The 22408-nt window shown below is 25.8% G+C and overlaps 1 protein-coding gene across 2 annotated transcripts in view; it reads right to left on the bottom strand.

Moving 5' to 3' along the window:
- Positions 1–8344: 8344 nt before the first annotated feature.
- The window catches only part of LOC145839474 (C-myc promoter-binding protein-like), a 41658-nt gene continuing 27594 nt past the window's right edge, over positions 8345–22408 (bottom strand). The window contains exons 17-38 of one of the 2 annotated variants that reach the window (XM_082947045.1): positions 22042–22200; positions 19038–19270; positions 18471–18557; positions 18182–18262; positions 17914–17963; positions 17575–17767; positions 17022–17124; positions 16681–16817; positions 16214–16387; positions 15782–15899; positions 14558–14726; positions 13972–14080; positions 13492–13557; positions 12565–12674; positions 11935–12056; positions 11662–11713; positions 11049–11104; positions 10851–10923; positions 10491–10652; positions 9673–9847; positions 9179–9388; positions 8345–8915 (exon numbers count right to left, since the gene is read on the bottom strand). In XM_082947045.1, the coding sequence (XP_082803171.1) occupies positions 8776–8915; positions 9179–9388; positions 9673–9847; positions 10491–10652; positions 10851–10923; positions 11049–11104; positions 11662–11713; positions 11935–12056; positions 12565–12674; positions 13492–13557; positions 13972–14080; positions 14558–14726; positions 15782–15899; positions 16214–16387; positions 16681–16817; positions 17022–17124; positions 17575–17767; positions 17914–17963; positions 18182–18262; positions 18471–18557; positions 19038–19270; positions 22042–22200 (2779 nt within the window). In that variant the 3' untranslated portion in view covers positions 8345–8775. The remainder of the gene's footprint in view (positions 8916–9178; positions 9389–9672; positions 9848–10490; positions 10653–10850; positions 10924–11048; positions 11105–11661; positions 11714–11934; positions 12057–12564; positions 12675–13491; positions 13558–13971; positions 14081–14557; positions 14727–15781; positions 15900–16213; positions 16388–16680; positions 16818–17021; positions 17125–17574; positions 17768–17913; positions 17964–18181; positions 18263–18470; positions 18558–19037; positions 19271–22041; positions 22201–22408) is intronic. The other variant, XM_082947046.1, reaches the window with a different exon arrangement.

Genomic DNA, 22408 nt, shown 5'->3' with positions numbered 1-22408 from the left:
TATTCAACTATTAAAGCTTTTTAAGTTCAAGCAAGCATCTTGTCATCACCTATACTTTTACCTGCCCCTTTAAAACTAATATTAAACTTATCAAAAAATTGATAATAAACTATTTTCTGTTAAACTTTAAAAAATCCATTGGTGTCATGTCATTTGGCAAAAACTCAAAAGGTTAAAATCTCACCACTAAAAACCATTAAGAGTGGGAAAAACAAAGAAGCTCAAATCCTCAAGCAAGTATCTACCAACGCTGCAACAAAAAAAAACACATCAACATTCTAATCATGTGATCATCATGGCTAGCAAGACCCAGGCTGAGTTTTATTAAAAATAAATAATTACAAGTAAACCTCAAGTCTTAGCAGAATTGACAGCCCAACATAGTTTATAATAAGAGCTTGTTTTTATTGTTTTTATGTTTTTTATAACTAATTTAAATAATTTCAATATACAGTAACAAAATTCAATTACAGCAAAGCACAAAAATGTGCATCCTAGCTCTTCTGTAAAACTTTGTATACATCATAAAAACAAAACATTAATTACATCATAACTATATTCTTTGTAATATTTAGTATAGTTTTTTTTATTATAGTTCACAACCTAGCTATATTAATTTAGTTTGATTTTATTTAGACAACTTAAGAAAAGTTAAGTTAAGAATGTTGATATGGATGACAAAAAGGCCTTTTAGATCACCAGATCAAATTCTAAACAAGATCTTTGTGCATTTAGTTACCATGTGCTTATTATAAATATTTAATTAACCTATTACATTTTAGCATCTTTTCTCCCAGCGTTTAGCTTTCTTGAAAAAGGCAGAAGGCAAAAGCTACCAAACAAAATTTGCTAATTTGGATTTATTTTTATTACACAGATTTATAAATAACACTAAAAAAAATAAACAAGCTCTCAAAATTTTTCTTAACAGTCTTCTAAACAGTCTTAATTTCTATTGCAACGATAAACGTTTTCTATAAGACAGTAGAATAAAGCTATTGCTACGTTTAGTTATTTTTTTAACAAGTTTATTTAGTTAAAATCTATAAAATATAAAACTAAAATAGAAAAAGTCTATTAAGTATTCATTTAATTTAAGCTTTAGCTTAACTAAATGTTATTATATAATTTTATTTTTTTAGTGAAAGTTCGTATTTTAAGTAAGATTTTTTTAAGTTTATTAGTTGTAATATATATAAAGCATACTTATATTATTTACAAAAACTAAAATGTAGTTAGCCAATTTCATACAACAAACTAATAGTAATTTTTTTTCAGAAAATAGTTAACAATTTTGCTACGTCTTTTTTAAGTTTAAAATTAAATCAAAAACTTGTTGATATTTTTTCTAAGTATAAAAGGCACATTTGAGAATTGTAATAATATGTTGCCATAGTTTTTAAATTTATTACAAAATGTTTTTACGATAGTAGCTTGACGTTTTAACTGATAAATGTCAAATTTAATTAACGGTCGAAAAGCAAATGAAGTTTTTTTTTGTAGTTTGTACTAACACGCAAAATGAAATAAGTAAAGTTTTTATATATTTTTCAAACATTGTATTTTTTAAAAATATAACTTAGGTAAAGATTTATTTCTAAGTAATACCATACCAAGCTTCGGAATTTAAAATGAACAAGTGTTATTAAAAATACACAATTATCAATTTTAAAAACTAGACATTTAATTCATTAAACTCAATAAAAAGACTTATAAATTTAAATTAAAAACAAAACAAAAAATCATTAAATAGCTAAAACAAGTTACAAAAGTGTTCTACAGAACATTTACAATCTTAGAAATAAAAAGATAACAACTCAACTTTTGATTTTTACCTTGACTTTACAATCTTTTTTTTTTTTCTTATTTTGTACTTCAAAAAGGAATACAACACATAAAAAACGGTTAAAAATTATTATAAAATTTAAAGTTAAAATACTAGTTTGAAGATATTGAAACTAAATAAAACATAACTTTCTTTCAATTAAATATCTATGATTATACCTTAACCGTTAACTTAATAAATTTAGTTTTCAGATTTTTAAAAATTACATTTATAATAAACTTAAAGACTTAAAGTTTATCTTAGTAAAACAAAATTCATATTAACTTAACTTAAATTAAAAATAAATTGTTGTTATATTTAATCATGCTTTTCATGATAAAACTAAGAGTTGAAATTTAATACTAGACGATTTTGAACCATAAAATTAAGAATAATTAAAAAAAAAATTAAGTGTAAGTAATTTATAATTTATCTAGTGTTTAAACGAAACGTTATAAGCGCTTTTCACAAAAGTTCTTTAGTGTAGTTTAATAACAAAAATTTGTAAATGTCAAGCTAATATATTATTATAAAAATAACAAATTATGAAAATAAAGATAGATAAGCACTAAAAAGACTACAACAGTATCGAGCTAAAAAAACGTATTTTTTTTACACAATAGAAACTTAAACTTACTGATCATAATTAACCTAAGAAAATATTAAGGGCATAATTTTAAGTAGTTCAAGATTTGAAAAATAGCAAAATTAAAATACATCTGCTTATAATTTTTTTAACGTTGTTTTTTGTGTTATTTTATATTTTATAAATGTATATTGCATTTGTAATGTTAAAACATTAAAGTTAAAAATTTATATTGAAGCTATTTTGGTTTTTTATATAACGTTTCAATGAAAAATATTACATGTAAAAATAGGTTCTTTCAACCAAAAAATATATAAAACTTTAATAAATAATTTTTTTATTTTGATAATACTTTTATATATTTAATAAAAATTAAGTCGTCTTTGATGAAAAAAAATAATTATAAAAATATGATTAGTTTGTTTATTTATTATTTTATATTTAAAAAAAAATATATATATTCAGAATTTATAAGAATCTAATTTTATTTTCAAAATAGTTATAAACTGCGTATGAAAGTTTTTAAAGCTAGTTTAAATAAAACGTTTTGTAAAAAATTTGGCTTACTATGTTTAATCCTAGATACTTGACATCATTATGCACAAAATAAGTATAACACAAAATTAATGACATTAATTTGTTAAACCAACAGCACTTATGCTTTTCAAAACTTCTGAAAGTTTGATTGAATACCAAATAGTAAATTAGTTGGCAGATGAAAATTTGTTACATTAATTTTTTTGAGTAGTTTGTTAAATATGTTTTACATAGCTTGACTCACATTTTAAACACAAGTTGCTTCAAAATTAGTTTTTAAATTTATTTATTTACTATATTTAAATATAAAAGTTAAAAAAATTTTGATATTTAAAAACATGTAAATTAAGAAAATAACTGACTATAAGTATAACTTAATATATATAATATCTTTACTTGTTAAAAACTATGTTTGTTTGAAATAAATTAATGAAATTTTATGTATCTTTTTATTTAGAGTTGCTGATTAAACTTCAGAACATACATTGTTTTAATAAATGACAAAACTTAAACTTTATCCATAAAACAAACAAACCATTGAAGTGTTAATTTTTCAGGCGGTGTAAAATTTTACAAATGGTCAATCACATCCCAACAAATACTGTAAGGGATTTCAAATTCCACTTGCATGAAGACGACCGGACAGTCGTCGTGTGGTTCTACAGAAGCAATCGTCACAACGACTATGTCCAGGACGTCAGAATTCTTGCCGGGAGGCTCCATAGAGCGACCTTTCTCGCCGTTGACCTGGATGTGAACGAGCTGGGCCAGTTTTTCCGCGTGCGGGCAAGAAGGCCAAAATTTAAAGTTTACACCCGGGGCTTGCTGAACAGGGAAAGAAAAGTCCAGAGGAAAAAACGACGAATCGAAGACTTGATCCGGGACCTGGACGACTTGTGCAGAGTGGATCGCAAGATCACGGACTTGGCTGAGCCGGACGACAGGGACCAGCAAGTCTCCAGCGTCAGGGTGAGGCGAATGCACTATCACGTGGTCAGCGAGGAGGAGGACTCCGAGGAATCTGAGGATCTCGGCATTGCGGATCTGTTTTCGTCCGGCGATGATCAAGATAGTGATCAATACATTAATATTGTTATGTGATGTTTTCTGTGTTATTTGTACCTGGATACTTAGCTTTATGCAATGCGGTATCTTATACTTGTGCATCATTAAAGAATTATATGTAAAAAATTACTTTATAATTTTATCTAGACTAGATATTTTAGTGTTGCTAACAGAAAGCTTTTATTTACCTTATAAAGTTTATTTTTAACCACATCAACTAAGTTGACATTAATCTTTTGTTAAATGTTTATATATTGCTTTTTGTTTACTTCTTCTCTGTATTTGTAAATGAAATTAAAGTTAACACTCATGTCTTATAATGTTTAATAAATATCTATTTAAAAAAATTGTAAGATTTCGCACTGCATTAAGTGTATGTTGAAAGCTTCTATAGTTCGTTTGATTATAGTTCGAGTTTAATAAAAGTAAATATTTTTAAAGTTTGAAGGTTTAATACACTTGCAACTTTCGGCACTATTAATTTCGTTTCAGCATATAGTTTTAACTACTTTTATAAATTTTTTGTATACACAACTTATAGTTTTAAATACTAGACACATAGGTGATATTCTAAATGATTAAGTCAGCTAAAACGATATACTAAGCTTTTGAATCAAAGTAAATTGAATATAACTTGAGTTTTAAATGATTTTTTCTATCAAAAAGTTAACGCAATAAAATACTTATTATGTTAAAAAGTTGCTGTTAAATGTTTGACTAAAACCATAGCACCTATGCAATTTACATTATATATAATTTATAATCAAGATAGTTGTTGTTTATATTTATTCAGGAGCTTAAATTCTTCCTTTTTTTCAGTGCAAACTTTTAAAGTTGTCTTTAATTATCTTACAGTTAAGTTTCAAACAATCGCGGTTGCGTTTGAAACTGACCATCTTTCCATGCAAGAGAGGCTTCAAGGTTCGCTCTCTTTAGAGTATGGTCAAGCCAGCAAAACTTTTATGTGTGAGGATTCAGTCTTTGGTGGTAATACCTGTACGTCTCAACACTTCATTATTTGATCTTTTGTTGCTTTATATTTATTAAGACGGAGGTGTAAGCTATTGTATTTTTCCTGCACAAAGTCCACGTTTTAGTTATGTGTGACAAAAAAGGTGTATAAAATTGAGATTAAATCAGTTTGAATTACTATAAAAAGATGATAAATAGATTTATATACTTCATATCTTGTTTGTAAACTACTGAAATTATAATTAACTTAGTTTTTTAAATTCATATTTTGCACTATATTCCTAGTTGATGGTCTTTACTTAGTACCTTACGATATATACGTTTATGTTTATCTTAAGTAGAATCTTGAGTAAACCAATTTCAACATTTTACACAACCATAAGGTTTATTTTCTAACTGAATTCTGAATTGGTGTAATAAATCAAGAAAAACATCGGCGAAATTTAGCAGATCAGAAGCCTGGACTTTCGTGAGCCGTGAGACAAGCTCAAGTTTAACATAAGGGTCTGATGATCGAGTTGGTATGATCAGCCCTTATGTTAAACTTGATTAAGTAAACATAACGAGATATTTTTTGTATGTATCACTTTTATGAGCTTTTACTTTAGTGTGAACTAACATACAAGTATAAATTTTCTCTATGAGAAAATTTATTTTTACAAACTTAACACTGGTGTTCTATTGTTCAAAAATTTTCTCACTAGTGTCTCTTTTTTATTCGAGTAAATTTTCTGTCACATATATCACATTTAAATTTTTTTGCTGCGCTAGCATGTGCCGTTTTAACATGGTTTTAAGTGCATATTCCTTCAATAAAACATAACATCAAAATTATTATTTTACCACTGTGTAGTGGTAATTGCGTATACTACTTAAAAAATATGTATGTAACATGTTAAAAAAGTATTACAAAAAAGCATGTTTAGTTAACAGTTCGGTGTACTAATAAAAAAATATTATAAAACTTATTAATTTATTATAACATTTATAAAATACTACATTTAACAACTCTTTTTTACAACTGTGTTAAAGTAAGTATTTACAAGTACAGACATTAGTTTTAAATTATATGTTTAGTATATGTAACGTTGTAATCAGAACGTTTTAATTTTGTTTACAATTTAACAATATTATAGTTTTAACACAAAATGTTTTGGGTTATTTTTTTCTTTTTACTTAAGAATAGCTAAAAAATGTAAGTTAAAATTTTTAACCATTAAAATTTTAAATTTAAAGTACTTTCATCTAATAATTTGACTTGCGTCTGATTAACACGTGACCTCGTAATTAAATAAGTGGGTTATTTTAATCAGAACACTACAGCTTACAGTTAAACATGACAGTTGACACTCTGTTGCGAAATTAGTTTAATTTAATATGTGAACACGTACGCCCACTTGTGGTCATTTTGTACAAAACCGTTTTTGATAACTTATTGGCTTTTTCCTGGCAAGCCGAATATGGATCACATGTACATCAATGAAACCCACCAAATAGGTAGCAATTACAAGATAACTAATCTTGTTTATATCAAGCTTCCGACTAATGTTGCCAAATAAAAGACAAAATGTTTTTTAGTGTTTTTAAAAATTGTATTTATTAAGCATTAAATAGGTTATATAAACTAAACCCACCGAATCACTAGATAGCAATCACTAGATTACGTCACTAATCTTGTTTATATAATATATTATGTTTAATTATATATCTTGTCTATATTATTAATATTGTTCCGACTAATGTTGTCAAAAGAGAAAACACAATTTATTTTCTAAGGTTTATTAAAAAATTTATTTATTAAGCATTAAACACATTGGTTCTAATTATTATATTCAGTTCGATTTCTGAAGTTATTAGATTAAGTTTTTATTTAACTGTTGCTAAATCAATAAATAAAAAAACTAGTCAAAAATAAAACAAACACAGAAGGTATAAAAAATTAAAAATTTAAACTTTGGTTTTATTTTTTAAATTTATTCTTATAAAAATTCAAGTTGTACAAGTTTAAAACTATACTAAAAAGTTTTGATAGTACAAAGTAACCGAACTAAATACTCGAATAATTGTAAAAAAATATAATTTAAATGTCTTTTTAAGTTTAACTTGCTATACTTTAAAGACATAATAAGTTACTTTTTTTGAAAGGTTAGTTTTTAATTAATTTTTTTTTTAATTGTTACAAAACTTTAATATAGAAGTTTTTATCAAAAACAAATATTGCTTAGTCCACTTATTCAGAATATAGTACATTCTTAGAACTGTCAACTACACAATCTACTTTATGATTACCTGTTTTGACTATTTAAAATAAAGTTATAAGTTATATAATTTTTTATATATAAGTATGATTATGAATTTACGGTTTTCAATTTCAGAGATGCATTTGAAACTGTAAACAATGTGTACAAGACAATGCCAACCTTAATATGGAACAAAAAAACTGCACCGGGCCTATTGTAAAGAAATTTAAATTAAATAATAATAAAAAAATGCTTCGTTTTGTTTATATGCAAGTTTAGGCCATATAATGATTCGTTTTTTATAATATTTAAAATTAGATTCGTAGTTTACGTCTTAGAAATTGTTTCTACGAATAACTCTTTTTAATCTAACTTATGTTTAAAAAACGTCTTTTAAGCATTGAAAACATGATAAATACTATACTTTAACTAATATACATCAAAAACAGTAAAAAATACAACATATTTAAATGACACGAAAATATTTATTAAAATAACATTCGGCTAAAAAAACTTGATCGCATAAAAAGCATACAAGGCAGTGGTTAAAAAAAATGCAGTTTAAACAAATTATAAAAAAATAATAGCTATTTTAAAGAGTAAAACAGGTCAAAATGTTCTTATTAAAATTAAACATGTTATAAGTTGAAGTTTAAATTATCCATAAAAGTATCTTATAAGCAATATGATAAAAAGTTAACTTTTAGTTACTTATTTTTGATTTATAAAAAGCAAAAAATACTTTTGAAAACCTTCTACTAAAAGCATGGTTTGATAAACATATCTTTTATGTTTGTTTTAATACTTTCATTAATTTTGCACTATTTATATGCATAATTGTTATATGTTATTATTAAAGTTGGTTTAATTTTTACACTACATTGATAAACAATTGAATAAAATCATTAGACTTAAAAAATAAGTTATAACCTTGATACAGTGGTTTAAAAATTAAACAACTGCATAAACTAAATTGAATACATAAATTTGGTTTTGCATTTAAATATATTATAATTAAAAAGCTAAAAGAAAATAAACATGAATCCATGAAAAATCACAAATATAAATTGATAATGATAAATGTTAATTACTAAGGTAATTAAATGATTTTTAGCAGACACTAAACTTAATATATTTCAGATTTAACAAACTACCTAAAGTATTTACTTACTTTTCACTATACTACATAAATCGGTTTTTATTATACTACTTTATAAAAAATATAATTAAGCTTAATCAATTACTAAAACAACTAATAAAGTTTAATAATTCAATACCTTTAACACATGTGTAATACTTAAAAAAGTAATAATAAAATTAGCAGTTACATTTAAACCGTGTAACAATAACTGTTACCCATTCTTTAGATTTTAAAACATTTTCTACCAACCAGATTATTAAGTGAATATCAATATTAAAAACAAACTAATTTGTATCCTCTAAATTGTTACTTAGCAAAAAACGGACTGTAGTAATCTAATTAGATAATCCTGTATTACCAATGCAATGTTGCCAACACCTAGCGAACCCTTATAAACCCTCCAAACTCATCAGTACAAGTTGAGTGCACCGAACGTTCTCCTGCACATAGTGGCGTGTTGTGAGGGCATTTTATCAACGCTCTTGTACATATCAAGTTCGGTGAGTGTCAGCGCGTCGTAAGCTCGCTTGTACTCTCTGTTGAACGCGTCTGTCGTGTTTGTTTAAATAAAAAAAAGTACAACCAGCTTATTCGTTAAAATACTTTAAAAAATAAATTGATACTTACCTATTACATCAACTTTATGTTTTATAATAAAGCTATGGATTTTTCAATCAACCTTAAGTTTAACACATCAATTAAAAAACAAACTCCTGTTATAATTTAATTCATGTTATAATTAATTTTAACAGACTTAAACTTAATTAATAACAGTTATTAAAATTTAAACGTCCAATCAAACAACGACAAACCGATATCAATGGAACTCTTGCCGAGTGCCACTATGATGAAGAACAATATTTCCCTGTAACAGCTCCCCCTGGTGTTCAGACCCCTGTTGAAGTGCAAGAGCGCCACTAGCGGCGACCTGACGTCGTCGTCGTTCACAATCGAGTTCTTGATGCTATGGATGAGTGATTTCGGGTACTTCGAAGTGTTGTGATTGGACGATTTGCTCGCTACTGTGAGTGGAGAGTTAGTTGCTGACTTTTCTCAGTATTATGACGTTTTTATAAAAAATTTGGTAGTTATTACTTTTGCACGAACACAATTGTTATATATTATGTGAAGAGTAGTTGTAAAAAGATTTCAGAAACTTTAATAGTAAAATCTCAGTTATTGATTTATCAAATATAAAAATATACAACTCACACCAAATGTTAGGTGCAAATCCAATTTAATATTAAATAAAACGGAACACTGAATGAACATTATTTAATTAAGTTTTTTTTTATAAAAAACAAACTTTGCGGCCACACGACGTATATGGGATCTCTGTTTTGTTCGTGCAAGTTCAAGTTGTCCCACATCAAATTGACTGCAACTTTTGTTTTCACGTGGCTGTAATGCTTGAACTGCTGGGAACTTTGCAGCAGGTCGAACAAGTTTGTCGGTAAGTTCAACCTCTTGAAATACCATACCTGAACATTATTGCATTGTGGTAAAAAATACATAACTTCAATTTAGCTTTTAAAAGTTTATCATACATCATAAGTGATAAAGTAGTTAGTTTGTAGAAAAAATATTGTGGCACAAATTTCAAAAACAAGTATATAATTTAACAAAAATTAACAATATAAACAAAAACAAAATAAAAATTTTACTTTTTTATTTCGTTTGCTAACTAAATGAAAACTTTTTAAAAATGCCAAAGTAGCTTACTTAAACGTTAACCAGAGTTTCCCAATGTCAAACTTGAAACTTACACTAGATATTCTGGAATTGATGATGAAGAGCAAAAAAAAAAAAGTTTTAGGGCTTTTTATTGGTAGTTTTCAAACTTACATAAGATATTTTCGAGATGATTATTAAAATAAAATAAAAGTCTTAAGTTTTTTTTATGGTAGTTTTTTTAAGTTATCTTGTTGGAGGGGACCATAGCTTTTTTAATTTCAGTTTAGGGGGTCTTTTGAAAAAAGTTTGGGAAACCCTGATTTAAACTAATTTCCCTATAGATTAAAAAGCAAGTTTAGTCTAGTTAGCTAATCAGCTATCTAGTTTCAAAAATGTACTAAGTTATTTAAAATAAAATTTATCCATTCAACAATTACAACATCAACTCACTAAGTTCCAGTAAATGATGGGGTGTTGATCAACGAACTGTGGTGTTGCAACAACTTGTATGCCCTCATTTTGAAGCAAACTCTCCACTTCTTTACGGAGGACTAGTGATGACAAATACGGAAATGCCAGTTCGTACAACTCGTCTGTGCTCGTTGATGACGTCTGAGAAGATTATTAGTTTTTCTTTGGAAAACTTACGTTAAATAGTTTTTTGTTTTAATTAATAAAAACCTAAAATTTTTATAGCCCAAAAGTTTTTGTTATGCTAAATTGTCAAATTTAAGTTAGTTTCAGAATTCTAGCTTTTTTGACCACCATGCCTTTTAAACTATTTTACTTTAAAAATAAATAAAAACAAACTCTGAATGGACTGTTGTTAGACGAGTTGGAACTTTGTCTTCGCGGTGTTTTTAATATTGCTTCCTCTGTGTTGCTGTAAAAAAAAATAAAAGAAAATTTATAACTATACTTAAAAAACTTCTTTATAAAATACAATAAAGAACCAACTCGTACAAACATAGTTATTATTTGACTAGTTATAAATAACTTTAAACAAACCTTGAAGTACTAGAAAGCGGGTGGCTTCTTTTCTTTGCTTTCCTATTTCGTTTGTCCTAAATAAAATAAATTTAGTTTGTATGATTTAAATACATTAAGTTTGAAAAATTTTAACGAAAAAACTCTGATTAGTAAGTATACAAGTATGAAAATGTAACAAAGCAAAAAAGTTCGAGATATGATTACTAATTGTACAAATTTTAAGACAAATATTGGTTTTAACTTGCCACATGTATAATTATCACACCAAAACTTAAGTTTAAATTGTAGATAAGATAACGAATACATATTATACAATCTTAAACTTAAAGGTATTTTTTTCTACAAATAATAGTTTTTGAAGCCACTTTATGATACCAACTAAAAACTTCCATATATACAATTAAAAAATATATAGTAGTGATCTTAAAGTTATTTAAATTAAATTAATTAAGTAGTTAAAAAAAAAATTATAACTAAAAAAGTACACTTTGAAAAAATTGCAGATTTAGTTGTGATCAAAAACAGTACTTAAATAAATAACAACAACAGATAAAATTTAAAAATAGTCTAATTATAAAAAACAACAAACTTATACTTAGATAATCTAAGATAATATTTAAATTTTACTAACCAGTATTTCAATTGTAAGGAAGGGCACGAATTTTGCATTGCAAACATAACAACTGTAAAGTATTTTATTTGAATAGAATATATTGTAAAATTTTAAAATGATATAATTTAGTCTTGAGAGTTAGAACGCTAAATAAAGTTTGAAAAATATAATATAAGTTTAAACGAAAAATACTTATTTTAACAATCATTTTATACTACAAAGGACATTACTATTCATAAACTAAACATTTAAACTAAGCATTTAAATAAAACAACAATTTAAAAAACAAACTGTGTATTGAGATTTGAGTCTTGATCCGTCCATCCAGCCATAATTTCCTCGTCGTAGTTGACACATTTGCACTTGGTGCATTTGCTGCAAGACGACATTTGAACTATCAGGTGACATTTCAACTGTTTAATTATTGTTATGCATTCAAATAAGATTGAATATATTGAGTACCAATTTAATTTATAATAATCACAGTTCGATTAACTGAAACGAGTTTATTGTTTGTAACTACTAAGTTTTAATTATAATAAATGTTTTATTAATTCTAAAAATTTGTAACCCAAAATCAAAAAAAAAAAACAACAACAAGAATACAAGGTGTTTTTATGTTTTAAAGTTGTAATTTTATAAAAAATACTGATTTTCAGATTTTACCAATAAAATAAATGAGTAATAAATTAAGGTTAAATTTTTAGTGCAAAATCATAACAAACTAGGGTAAAAAGCTGCTTAAAAATGTTATTTATGAAATAGTTTAATATTCAAGCTTTTAGGTAAAGACTTAAACATAGCATTAAAATTTCTAGTTCGATATTTAGATGAAAATCTTGTGTTTTCTTTCTGGTTACAGTAGAAATACGTCTAAATACAGGTTTGTCAACTAAACAGTATGATAATTCAAACACTGACCTGAACAAAAGTTTTTGATTTCAGTGGAACAGGTTTTACTTGGGTTGGAACTTCTAAATTATTTTCTGCATTTTTCAAACTTGCTGAGTCCGATTGTATTGACTGAGAATCTGTATATTGAAACATGTGCTGACTATTATCAAAAGTTATAACAACAATTACATTTACATATCAATTTAGTTATATGTAGAAATGTGTTATTAGATTTAAATAGTTAAAGTATAAATATTAATAAAATGATAAATCTTAAATACGCATAGCTTTTGTAATACCAGCTACTGAAAAAAAAAAAACTATAAAGAAACAACCGCACATAAATTTTTCTTGTTAATGTGAAACATTCAAAAGTTTTGTAAATAATAAAAATATAAACAAAATTGTTTTTAATTTATATCAATTTATCATTGACGCTTGAAACATAAAAATGTAAGATACTAGTTGAAAATCAATAAACTCTCACATGAAAGTACAAAATAATTATTTAATAAAAGCAGCTGTGTAGCAGCCTTTAATACCAGACAAAATTGAAATAATACCGCGAAACAAAAAGCACAACAAAATATTCTGAATACCTTAACGAGCTTAAATTGGCTTAAGTATTATTTCATGGCGTCAAAATAAGCTTAGATAAACTTAACTTTATGTAAAAGCTTTGCAATAATTTTTTTAATAATCCATAGTTTTTAGAAAAAAGATTTTTTTATTGACAAATAACTTTATTTGCTTAAATAATTATGAATTTATTGTAACTTTACTAACTAAATAACTACGGTGCTATAAAGTACAGTTTTGTAAAAAAAAGTGATTTTATTTCATTTTTATTTTAATTTATTTAAAAATTTTACTTACAGATTGACTAAATAAATACGTTAGAAATGTATAAAAAATCCTAGCCTACTATAAATAAGTTAGTAAGAAAATTCTTACCGATAGAGTTAGGAGGCATACTAGTAGGTCTGCTTGTTCTACCAACTCGATCTCTTAAATGATTTTCTGTTAAAATTACTTGTTAACAAACTTATACTAAAGTTAGAACGAATAAATATAAAACAAGTAAAAAAAACTTATGAAAATAATAAAGTTTTTAACAAAAAAGACATTTACTTACATATATAAAAATTAATTTAGTTTTATGGTTACAGTCGAAAAGTTAGTAGTTTTGATTATAAAACTTGTCTGAATTTTAAACTCAGCTACACAATTCAAACAAAAAGACTTAAATCAGTCTTAAAAAGTATAATACCATAATGATTATTCTACCATGTGTATAAGAAAAAAAAAAGCAGTAAATACGATGTGTTAAGTTATTTTTTTCAATTAAAAAAAGAAAGTAGTTGGTTGATGCTGCAAAAACTTTTGTATTCATATAACAAACATTTGAATACTTTATTAAATATTCAAACAAACTTTTGTTATCAAGGGAGCTGCTCTTACTGCTGTCTGAACTTCTCAGACTTGTTCTGCTTGATGACACATCTTGAGACGATTTGTGCACATCTTTCAACGATCCCTTTACCTGTGATGTCATAATATCGTTTATAAGATTAAATGATAATATAATGATAGGTGATAAGTTTACTATTGCTATAAAGTAAATAATGTTAGGTTGAGTGGAAAAAAAAGTAAAAAATTGTAAAGCGTTTCATATAATTTTTACTTTGAATAAATTCTTAGAAATTTTTTGACTATACACTTTAGTTTTTGACAAAATATTAAGCAATTCTTGTAATGTAAATCTCGTAAATGTTGAAAAAGCTTTTGGTTGCTAAAAATTTATTGATGATAAATATAAAAGAAGTAACTTTATTATTTCAATTTCCATAGTTCTAAAATTTTTTCTTAATAAGATTCAAATTGACGAATACAAATTTTTGCTTAGAAATGCATTGGCGTAACAAACAAACTTAAAATTTAACATAATATCAGTTTTATAACTAAAATACACACATAATACACTTTTTTTAACTTTCAAGCTATTTGAAAATTTACGAACCTCGTTAGCGTAATAAGCAATGGACTCCTTCATGGATTCGTTCAAGTCTTTAGCGATATTGGTGGCGACATTTTTAACTTTGTTTCCAAGTGACATTGTTGTGCTCCTTATGAGCCCGTTAAGTTTTGATGAAGTCCACGATGTGTCATTTCCACTATACGTCATCGATCTTTTATAAATTATTATTTTTATTAGGATAGTTTTTTTTATTTTTTTTTCTGTGTACTACTTTTCTAATGTATAACAAGGTTTATTTTGTTCTTACCAACATACTATAATGACTACTTTAAATTAACTCATATTATTTCAATTATACTAAAAAAACACATCACAGAAACACTTAATTATATAAAAACAGCTGTTATTAAAATGCTACTAAAGTTTCATATCTGTTTTCATAACAGCTTACTTCAAATCACACTGATACAAAATGATATATGATATCATTATTTAAAAACTGTGGATAAAAAACTAGCATTGACATAATGCAAACTTTATGAAAAAAATTTAAATTAACGCCTACTACAAATATCTACTAAATGATATCAAAAAACTATTTTGATAAGTAATACAAGATTTACAAATGGGATCAAACTAGGAGATCTTATTCACAGTAGTGTTGAATAAATTATAAAAAATAATAAAACTGTTTATTGATTACACATTTATATTAAAATTTTCGTTTTAATTACAAAAAATATATCATTACGTCGTTTAAGATGTCAGATATTAAAAAGAAAAAGTAAGTTCAAAAAAAGTTAGTATGCAGAAAAGTGTTTTAAATTAACAATAATAAATTCTTTTAGCTCGGTTTAGAGCCTTGAAATTGCATCACTTGGAACGAAATTCACCACACACTATGACCAGAAATGTACTGATTAATAAAAAAATAGGTCTGCAAATGTTTGTGTTTTTATAAAATGACGTTTATTGCTTGTCTACGTGTAACAAATTTCAGATGATACTTATGAAATGTTGACTTTCTATAACCCTAATGAACATTTTATTTATAAACTAGTTTTGCTCCGTTTGGAGCTTTTAAAACGAAGTACCAACAAAAAATTGAGACAACTCAGATACATTTTCACAATCTCACAAACTTATATATATATAAAACACAAAGTTTGTGGTTTTTATAGATTACGTCACGATCTTGCTTGCCAGAATTAATGAGCATAAAATTTTTTTTTTCTAAAGTCAAGGGAAATAATTAAAAAAAATAACCTTGACAATTCTTTCACGGCTGATTGGTTTTGTTGCTTGTTGCTAAGCAACGCTTCTTCTTTCTTCATTTGGTTTTCGATTTCGTCAACTAAATTTCTCTTCAGACTGTTACTTGTTGCTGGTTGTAAAATATAAAATATTTAAAAATTAATGTACTTGTTCATGTATAAATGATAGTTTAAAACGAGTGCATTTATGATTCGAGTTCTTCAAACCAAAAGTTTTAAGTTATTTTCTCTAAATCACGAAACCTCTAGCGTTTGTAAAAACAAGACCATGCAAAATAAAAAAGCTATACATCGAAACAGTTTAGTATTTGTATAAGACTGAGACTGATTTTTTTGATGGTTCTAACCATTTTTTATTTTTGTTTATCGAAAGAGTTTATGAAGCATTACATTAGAAATATATACAACATACAAATTGGCATACCTGGCTTCATTAAAGATTTTTCAGTTTTCTTCTCAGCAGCGTCGACAGTGGTAAAGGGAGAAAGCGGATCTGTCATCAGATGTGAAATGTCTTTTCTCTTCACTGATTTGTCTAATGGCTTCAGAGGAGTGCTCTGAATACTCATTTCTGAAATCTTCAATTTCTCAACCGGGTCTGTGGTTAATATATAGTTATATATAGTGTTTGACTTTGTAGTTGTTAGAAAAAGTCTTGTGTCAAATGCATATTGTAGTTTTTTATGAGATTTTATGCAAACTTAAATAACTATTAATGTGTAAATAGCTTTTATAGATAAGATACTACTAACATTAATACTTTTATTATTTAGGTTTCTACTAATAACAAGTTAAGTTTATTCATAGTATATTTCTGATTTCTTAACATACTAATTAGCTAAAAAAATATACTTAACGGTTTTTATATCAATCAAACAAACATAAATTTACCGTTATTCATCAGCGGATTGTCCATTAGAGGGTTTTTCTCAACTTGAGGCGAGCTTTTAATGCTGTTGCTAGCAGCAACTGCCGGTAATTTGTTGCTTAGCAACTGAGGTGGAGAGAATATTGTACCACTATTCGATCTAAAGTAAGGCAATATTTTTAAATACCTACTAACTAACCAACATTCTACTAAGGTTTAAAAAACATATTCTTTTAGTAATGAAGTTAGTAAAAAATATACTAATTTAAACACTATAAATAAAATATACAATCAAAAGATATATTTACTTTGCTGAACAACCTCTTGACACAATTATTTTCAAATACTAATATATCTTTCAAACCTGCTTTTTCTCCCGTTTACATCATTCTGCCCACCGGGTGGCGGTGTTGAGTTGTGAGAAGCTTCAATAAAGTCTTTTTGTGCTATAAGAGGGGAAATCCCACCTGTGAAAAGTAATTACAGGTAATTTAATTTTCGTTGGTAGAAGTTCAAACAGTTGATGGAATAGTATTTACTACTTAATTTTAAAAACTTTGTTTGAATAAAATTTATGTTTTATTGCCTTTTCTCATACTTAGTAATTAACGTTACACCTTTAGAAAACCATTTTTTTCTCAAATCTATAACATGATATATAACTGCAGAAATTTATAAAAGTATATACGTATATATAAATAGTTTGTTATTGAAAAAAATATTGTGATCATTGCTTTGCGCATAAAACTCATCGTAAAATTATAAACAGTAATTATAAAATATACTTGTTACTATGTAAGTATACACAATAAATTGACTATTAAACTTTTTTTTATAAATAGCATAACACATACACAAGTATTCATTCCATAGCAACTAACTACACACTTTAAACTAGTTTATAAATAATTTCCAACCTTTCAATTTGAATTCTCCCTTCTTGTCACCGGAGGGCGTTGCCGAGCTTCTCCTGTTGCTCAGTTCCTGACACCTCAACTGGTCGGAATCACTCATGCTTGACAGGAACTTGCTGTCTGCTCCGAACGATGTGGACAGGTCCACCTGAGTGGGGGATTGCTTGATCGTGGATCCGTCCGACAACACGTCTTCCTGTGGTTGTTTGCATTTAATTCGAAAAAAATTGATTAAACCGTAATATTGGAAATTTATAATTACTTATCTGTGAGTATGAGTTTAAGTTACAACTGTTACAGTAGTCTAAAGTATATTTTTGTGATTAAAAGTTTTAAACAAACCAATAATGCTGACTCTCTGTTAACATTGGCGTGGGTTGCTTTTCCATTTTCTGTAATTTATTTTTGTGATAATAGTTATAAGAATTAGTTAAGTTGAGTAGGTTTAAACTACATTTTAAAGTGTACAAAGATTTTTTTTAATAAAAATAATTAATACTTATACTTAAAGCAACAACAGGAAAAAATGTATTTGGAATTTACTTTGATCACTAGCTTATAAGTTTTCAATAAAATTATAAAACAGAAATTTTATTAATTACTAAAAAACCTGAAATATTTTCTATTTTGTTGATGGCAAGATCTAATGATTTTGGTGGTTTAATATTCGGCTTTGTACTTTCAGCAGCACCTATGCATTATAATTTTTAACACTTTAAACATTAATATGGTCTCAACATAAACTAAATTGTATAGGTTTCAGTTTTAATTTACAAATACACATTTTAAAGTACTTTAAAGTTTAATGAAGAAGAAAAAATTCAATTAAAAGCATAATCAAGTTATTTTTTTTTAAACATAAAAAAAAAATCTTACAACAAACTCAACGTTTGTAATACCTTCTGTTTTCTTTTCATTATTTTCACTTTGAGATCTTCTAACCAATTGTTTTGGCATCGAATTGTAACCATGATCGCTTTGACCTCCTTAACACATAAATATACTATTAGAAAAAAATCTATTGGTAGTTTTTATTCAGGTTATCTAATGAGCATACTGGTATTATATTATATTTTAAAACATTTTTTATTCGAATACAAAAGTTATACAAAGTTTCCAAAAAATACTACCTTCAAAAAAAAAAAAGTTTATATAAAGGTATATAAATTTTTCTTTAAACCATATACATCATTTGTTGCTAAAACTGTATGAAATAATATTAATTTAATAGCAACTTTATTTTTATTCCAAATTATTTATTTCAAGTTTTTGTTGTAATAAAACATTTGTATTTATTTGATTAAATAAGATTTTAAATTTAAATACATTTACGTAACAATTAATACTTGCATGTACTTAAACTCGTGCAAATTTAAAAACTAAACAGATATTACAAAAATACTAAATATTAAACAAACGATTAAGTAACACAGATGGCCAAGTAAAAAAAAGTAAAAACTTCAAACTTGTAACACACAAACCCGTACTTCCGCAGTCTTCCTTCCGAGGTTTCGCTTCAACGTTGCTGTCTTCCTCGTCCTTCCTTATTTCCTCAGTGACGTCATACGAGGTGCTGACGTCATAATCGCTATTTTCCGACGAGGAGGAATCGGGGTACCTGATCTTCAGATCCGTGTAGAGAATCCTGAACATCACGGTTGCCCGCCACACATTCTGCACTTTCTTCCACAACGAATAGCTGGAATGATTAGTTGAGAAAATATATATTTAAAATAAATTTACTTATGCGTACATTACTTTTATTTTTATTGAAATAAACTTTGAACTATAAGCGTAAATATTTTGATTTTTTAGTTGCAAAATTATTTTCTAAAACTGGTCAGTTATTAGGTAACCTTTAGCACACTTTATCTGATCGATAGATATATAAATAAAGACTAATATATATTTAAGGCTATTACAAGTTTATGTACATATTTTTATGTGAACAAATGTCAATTTAAGCATGTGCAATGCTAAAGAAATTTATTAATAATTCTATGAGTAAAGTACGTTAAAAAAAAGTAAATTATACCGTATAAATAATAAGATTTTAACAATACAGACGATTATTATAGTTTTAATTGATGAACAAGAGAGATCTTTTAGAACTATTTTGTTTAACAATAAATATTGACTGTCTTCAATAAACTAAACTTGTTTGGTTCTATAAAAATTTAATTTTATTGATAAAAAATGATTTAATTGATAAAAAAAACATCATTAGTTTTTAAATTCATAAATAACTAATGATAAAACAAAAAATAAATAAAACAGAAAATAATACAAGTTGTTTAGTCTTTAAATTGGTATATTTTATAACAATGAAAAAATAAGTACACGAAATTAATATAAATTTATTTTTTTGAACATTAAATAATTTAAATTATACAGTTCTTAACACAAGTAGAAAAAAAACTTTTTGTTAAGGTATGAAATTTTTTAATTCGTTATCTTAAGTTTAATAAAGTTTTGAAAAAAAAGTGATTTATTTGTTTTGAAATACACTAAATTTTTACATATATTTTTAGTTATAAATTTTTAATAAACTTATCTTTAATATTTTTTAAATTTTCTAAACATGTTTATAACTGACACAATTACAATATCAAAGTAAATTCTCAATACATTGTGCAACTATTTTTATTTTGGTAATATACGTTTGTATTAGTCATTTAAACTTGAGCTATCTTACAATTGGTGAAATTATTATAAAAAAATGATGCAATATTATTACTGATTCGGTCATTTTATATAAACAAAAAGCTTATTAACTCAGCGAAGCTTTACAAATATTTTTTACCTTAAAATATATTTAGTATTTAAAAGAAACTCCTCTTAGAAAAAAATAACCTGATTTAATTTTTTTCACATTGCAAGCATACTTTTCCTGAAAGTTATTAATTTCCTAAAGTGTGATTTGAAGGCAAAAAATGTTAAAACATTTTTTACATTAAACTAGTTTTATAAACAACTTTTGTGAATAAGTTTTAAAATTTCTCCTAATCAATGCATATAAGTGACATGATTAATTGCTCTGTGATACTAATTTAACGAAATACTAAAAATATAACTTTAGCATTTTACTTTTTTTGCTTTATCTGTATCATAAAAAACTGTTTAACATTAAAAAATATATTCATATTACATTAAATATTTAAACATTATTGGAAAGTTAATCATACTTATAACGCCTATAGTTAATCATTGTTAGCTAATGATTGAAATTGAACAAACAAAACAAGTTCCCGCGTTTTAACAACCGAAATTTATTTGTTTAATTTTGAAAATTATACTGTAGCAACTTGATAACTAAACTTTGTTAAAGTTTAAACTTTTGTAAAGAAATTGAGTTCAAGTGATACAACCAATTTTAAACGGGCCCGTATAAAAAAAAGTTTATACAAGCGTTAAATTTGCTAGGTAAATAAAAACATTTTTTGTTAAACAACTTCAACTAAGAGTTTACAAAAGTAACTATAAACTAAAGAAGTCTTGTAACAGCTCAGTTTTTTGTTTAGTCAAAAAAAAAAATCTGTTTAATAACAATAGTGTTTTTAGTCTTTAGTGAATTTTTAAAACATTATGTTTTGAAGAGTTAAATATAAACACACTTAGCAGTTAAAACGGAACTAAAAAAACATTATGGCAGTCAATTACAATATAAAAGACAAATTTCACGATTCATTAGTTATTGAAAAGATTGGAACACTTGAAAATCATTCAAGTGTCTCATCAACAGTCAGCTTGTATTTATCAATGGAACTTGTTAAAACTAAAGTTTAATGAAGTTTCATTTAAATTGTATGTATTTAACAGATATTTTTATGACTTTTATTTCAAACTATGGAACTATTTAATATTTTAAACTTTATTTTATATTTTAGAATTATTTTAAAGTTTACTTTTTATCAGCTATTAAATCTAGGTAAATAAAAAAATTATTATTACTTTTCCTTTATACTTTTCTGTACAAAACATTAATTACAATTATAACATATGCTAAAATAGTAAAGGTACTTAATTTTAAATTAAAACTAAATAAGTCAGTAAAATGAGTTAGAATAAAACCTCTTTAAAAGTACCATATAAGCTATTTCAAAGGTTTCATTCTTCTTAGTTAGATTGTAATTAAATAACTACATATAATGTATAATAAAAATAACTCTTTATTCAACATATAGGTTAAGTATACCACTAAATCTAATTGTGTAAACTAAAAAAAAAATTGGTAAAGACGTTTGTTATTTATTAAAATCAAATTGCAGTCACGTACATGTCTTTGTTAGTAAAACTTACATCAAAAATATACATAACATATTGTTTTTTAATATATTATTTTTAGCACATAACAATTAGTCATTAAATTATAAGTGTAAAGGTTGTGAAAAACACTATCATCGAAACATTTCAAATTTTTTACACACATATTTACATATTTTTCTTAAAAAACAACAAGTTAATACGAACCCGCTTTGGTGGTTGTCCAACCAGGTTCCTTCCAACACTGCCTTGTTGTAAAGACCGTACGTGATAGCTGTGATCTGTTCATTGTGGAGTTGTGACAACATGAACACTCTCTTCGCTAAACATGGTCTGTCGTGCTTGTGACTCAAGTGGAACATCACTCTGTTGTTTGATATATGATTAATAATAAACTTAAAGCTGAGGTTTTATTTCTTCAGTATTCATTATTATTTATATGAATAAAATGATAATAAGCTTTCAAAGGCAATATAACGCAAGCAATACAAATTTAGTATATTAGAAAACACAGCACACTTACATAAAAATATAAACTTCTAGCTATTTCTTACGTTCTACCTCAGTCGTTTAT

Source organism: Thalia democratica, chromosome 6 (assembly GCF_965202585.1).
Source record: "Thalia democratica chromosome 6, ktThaDemo2.hap1.1, whole genome shotgun sequence".
NCBI lineage: Eukaryota > Metazoa > Chordata > Thaliacea > Salpida > Salpidae > Thalia > Thalia democratica.
This window is presented reverse-complemented; position numbering and strand designations above follow the sequence as displayed.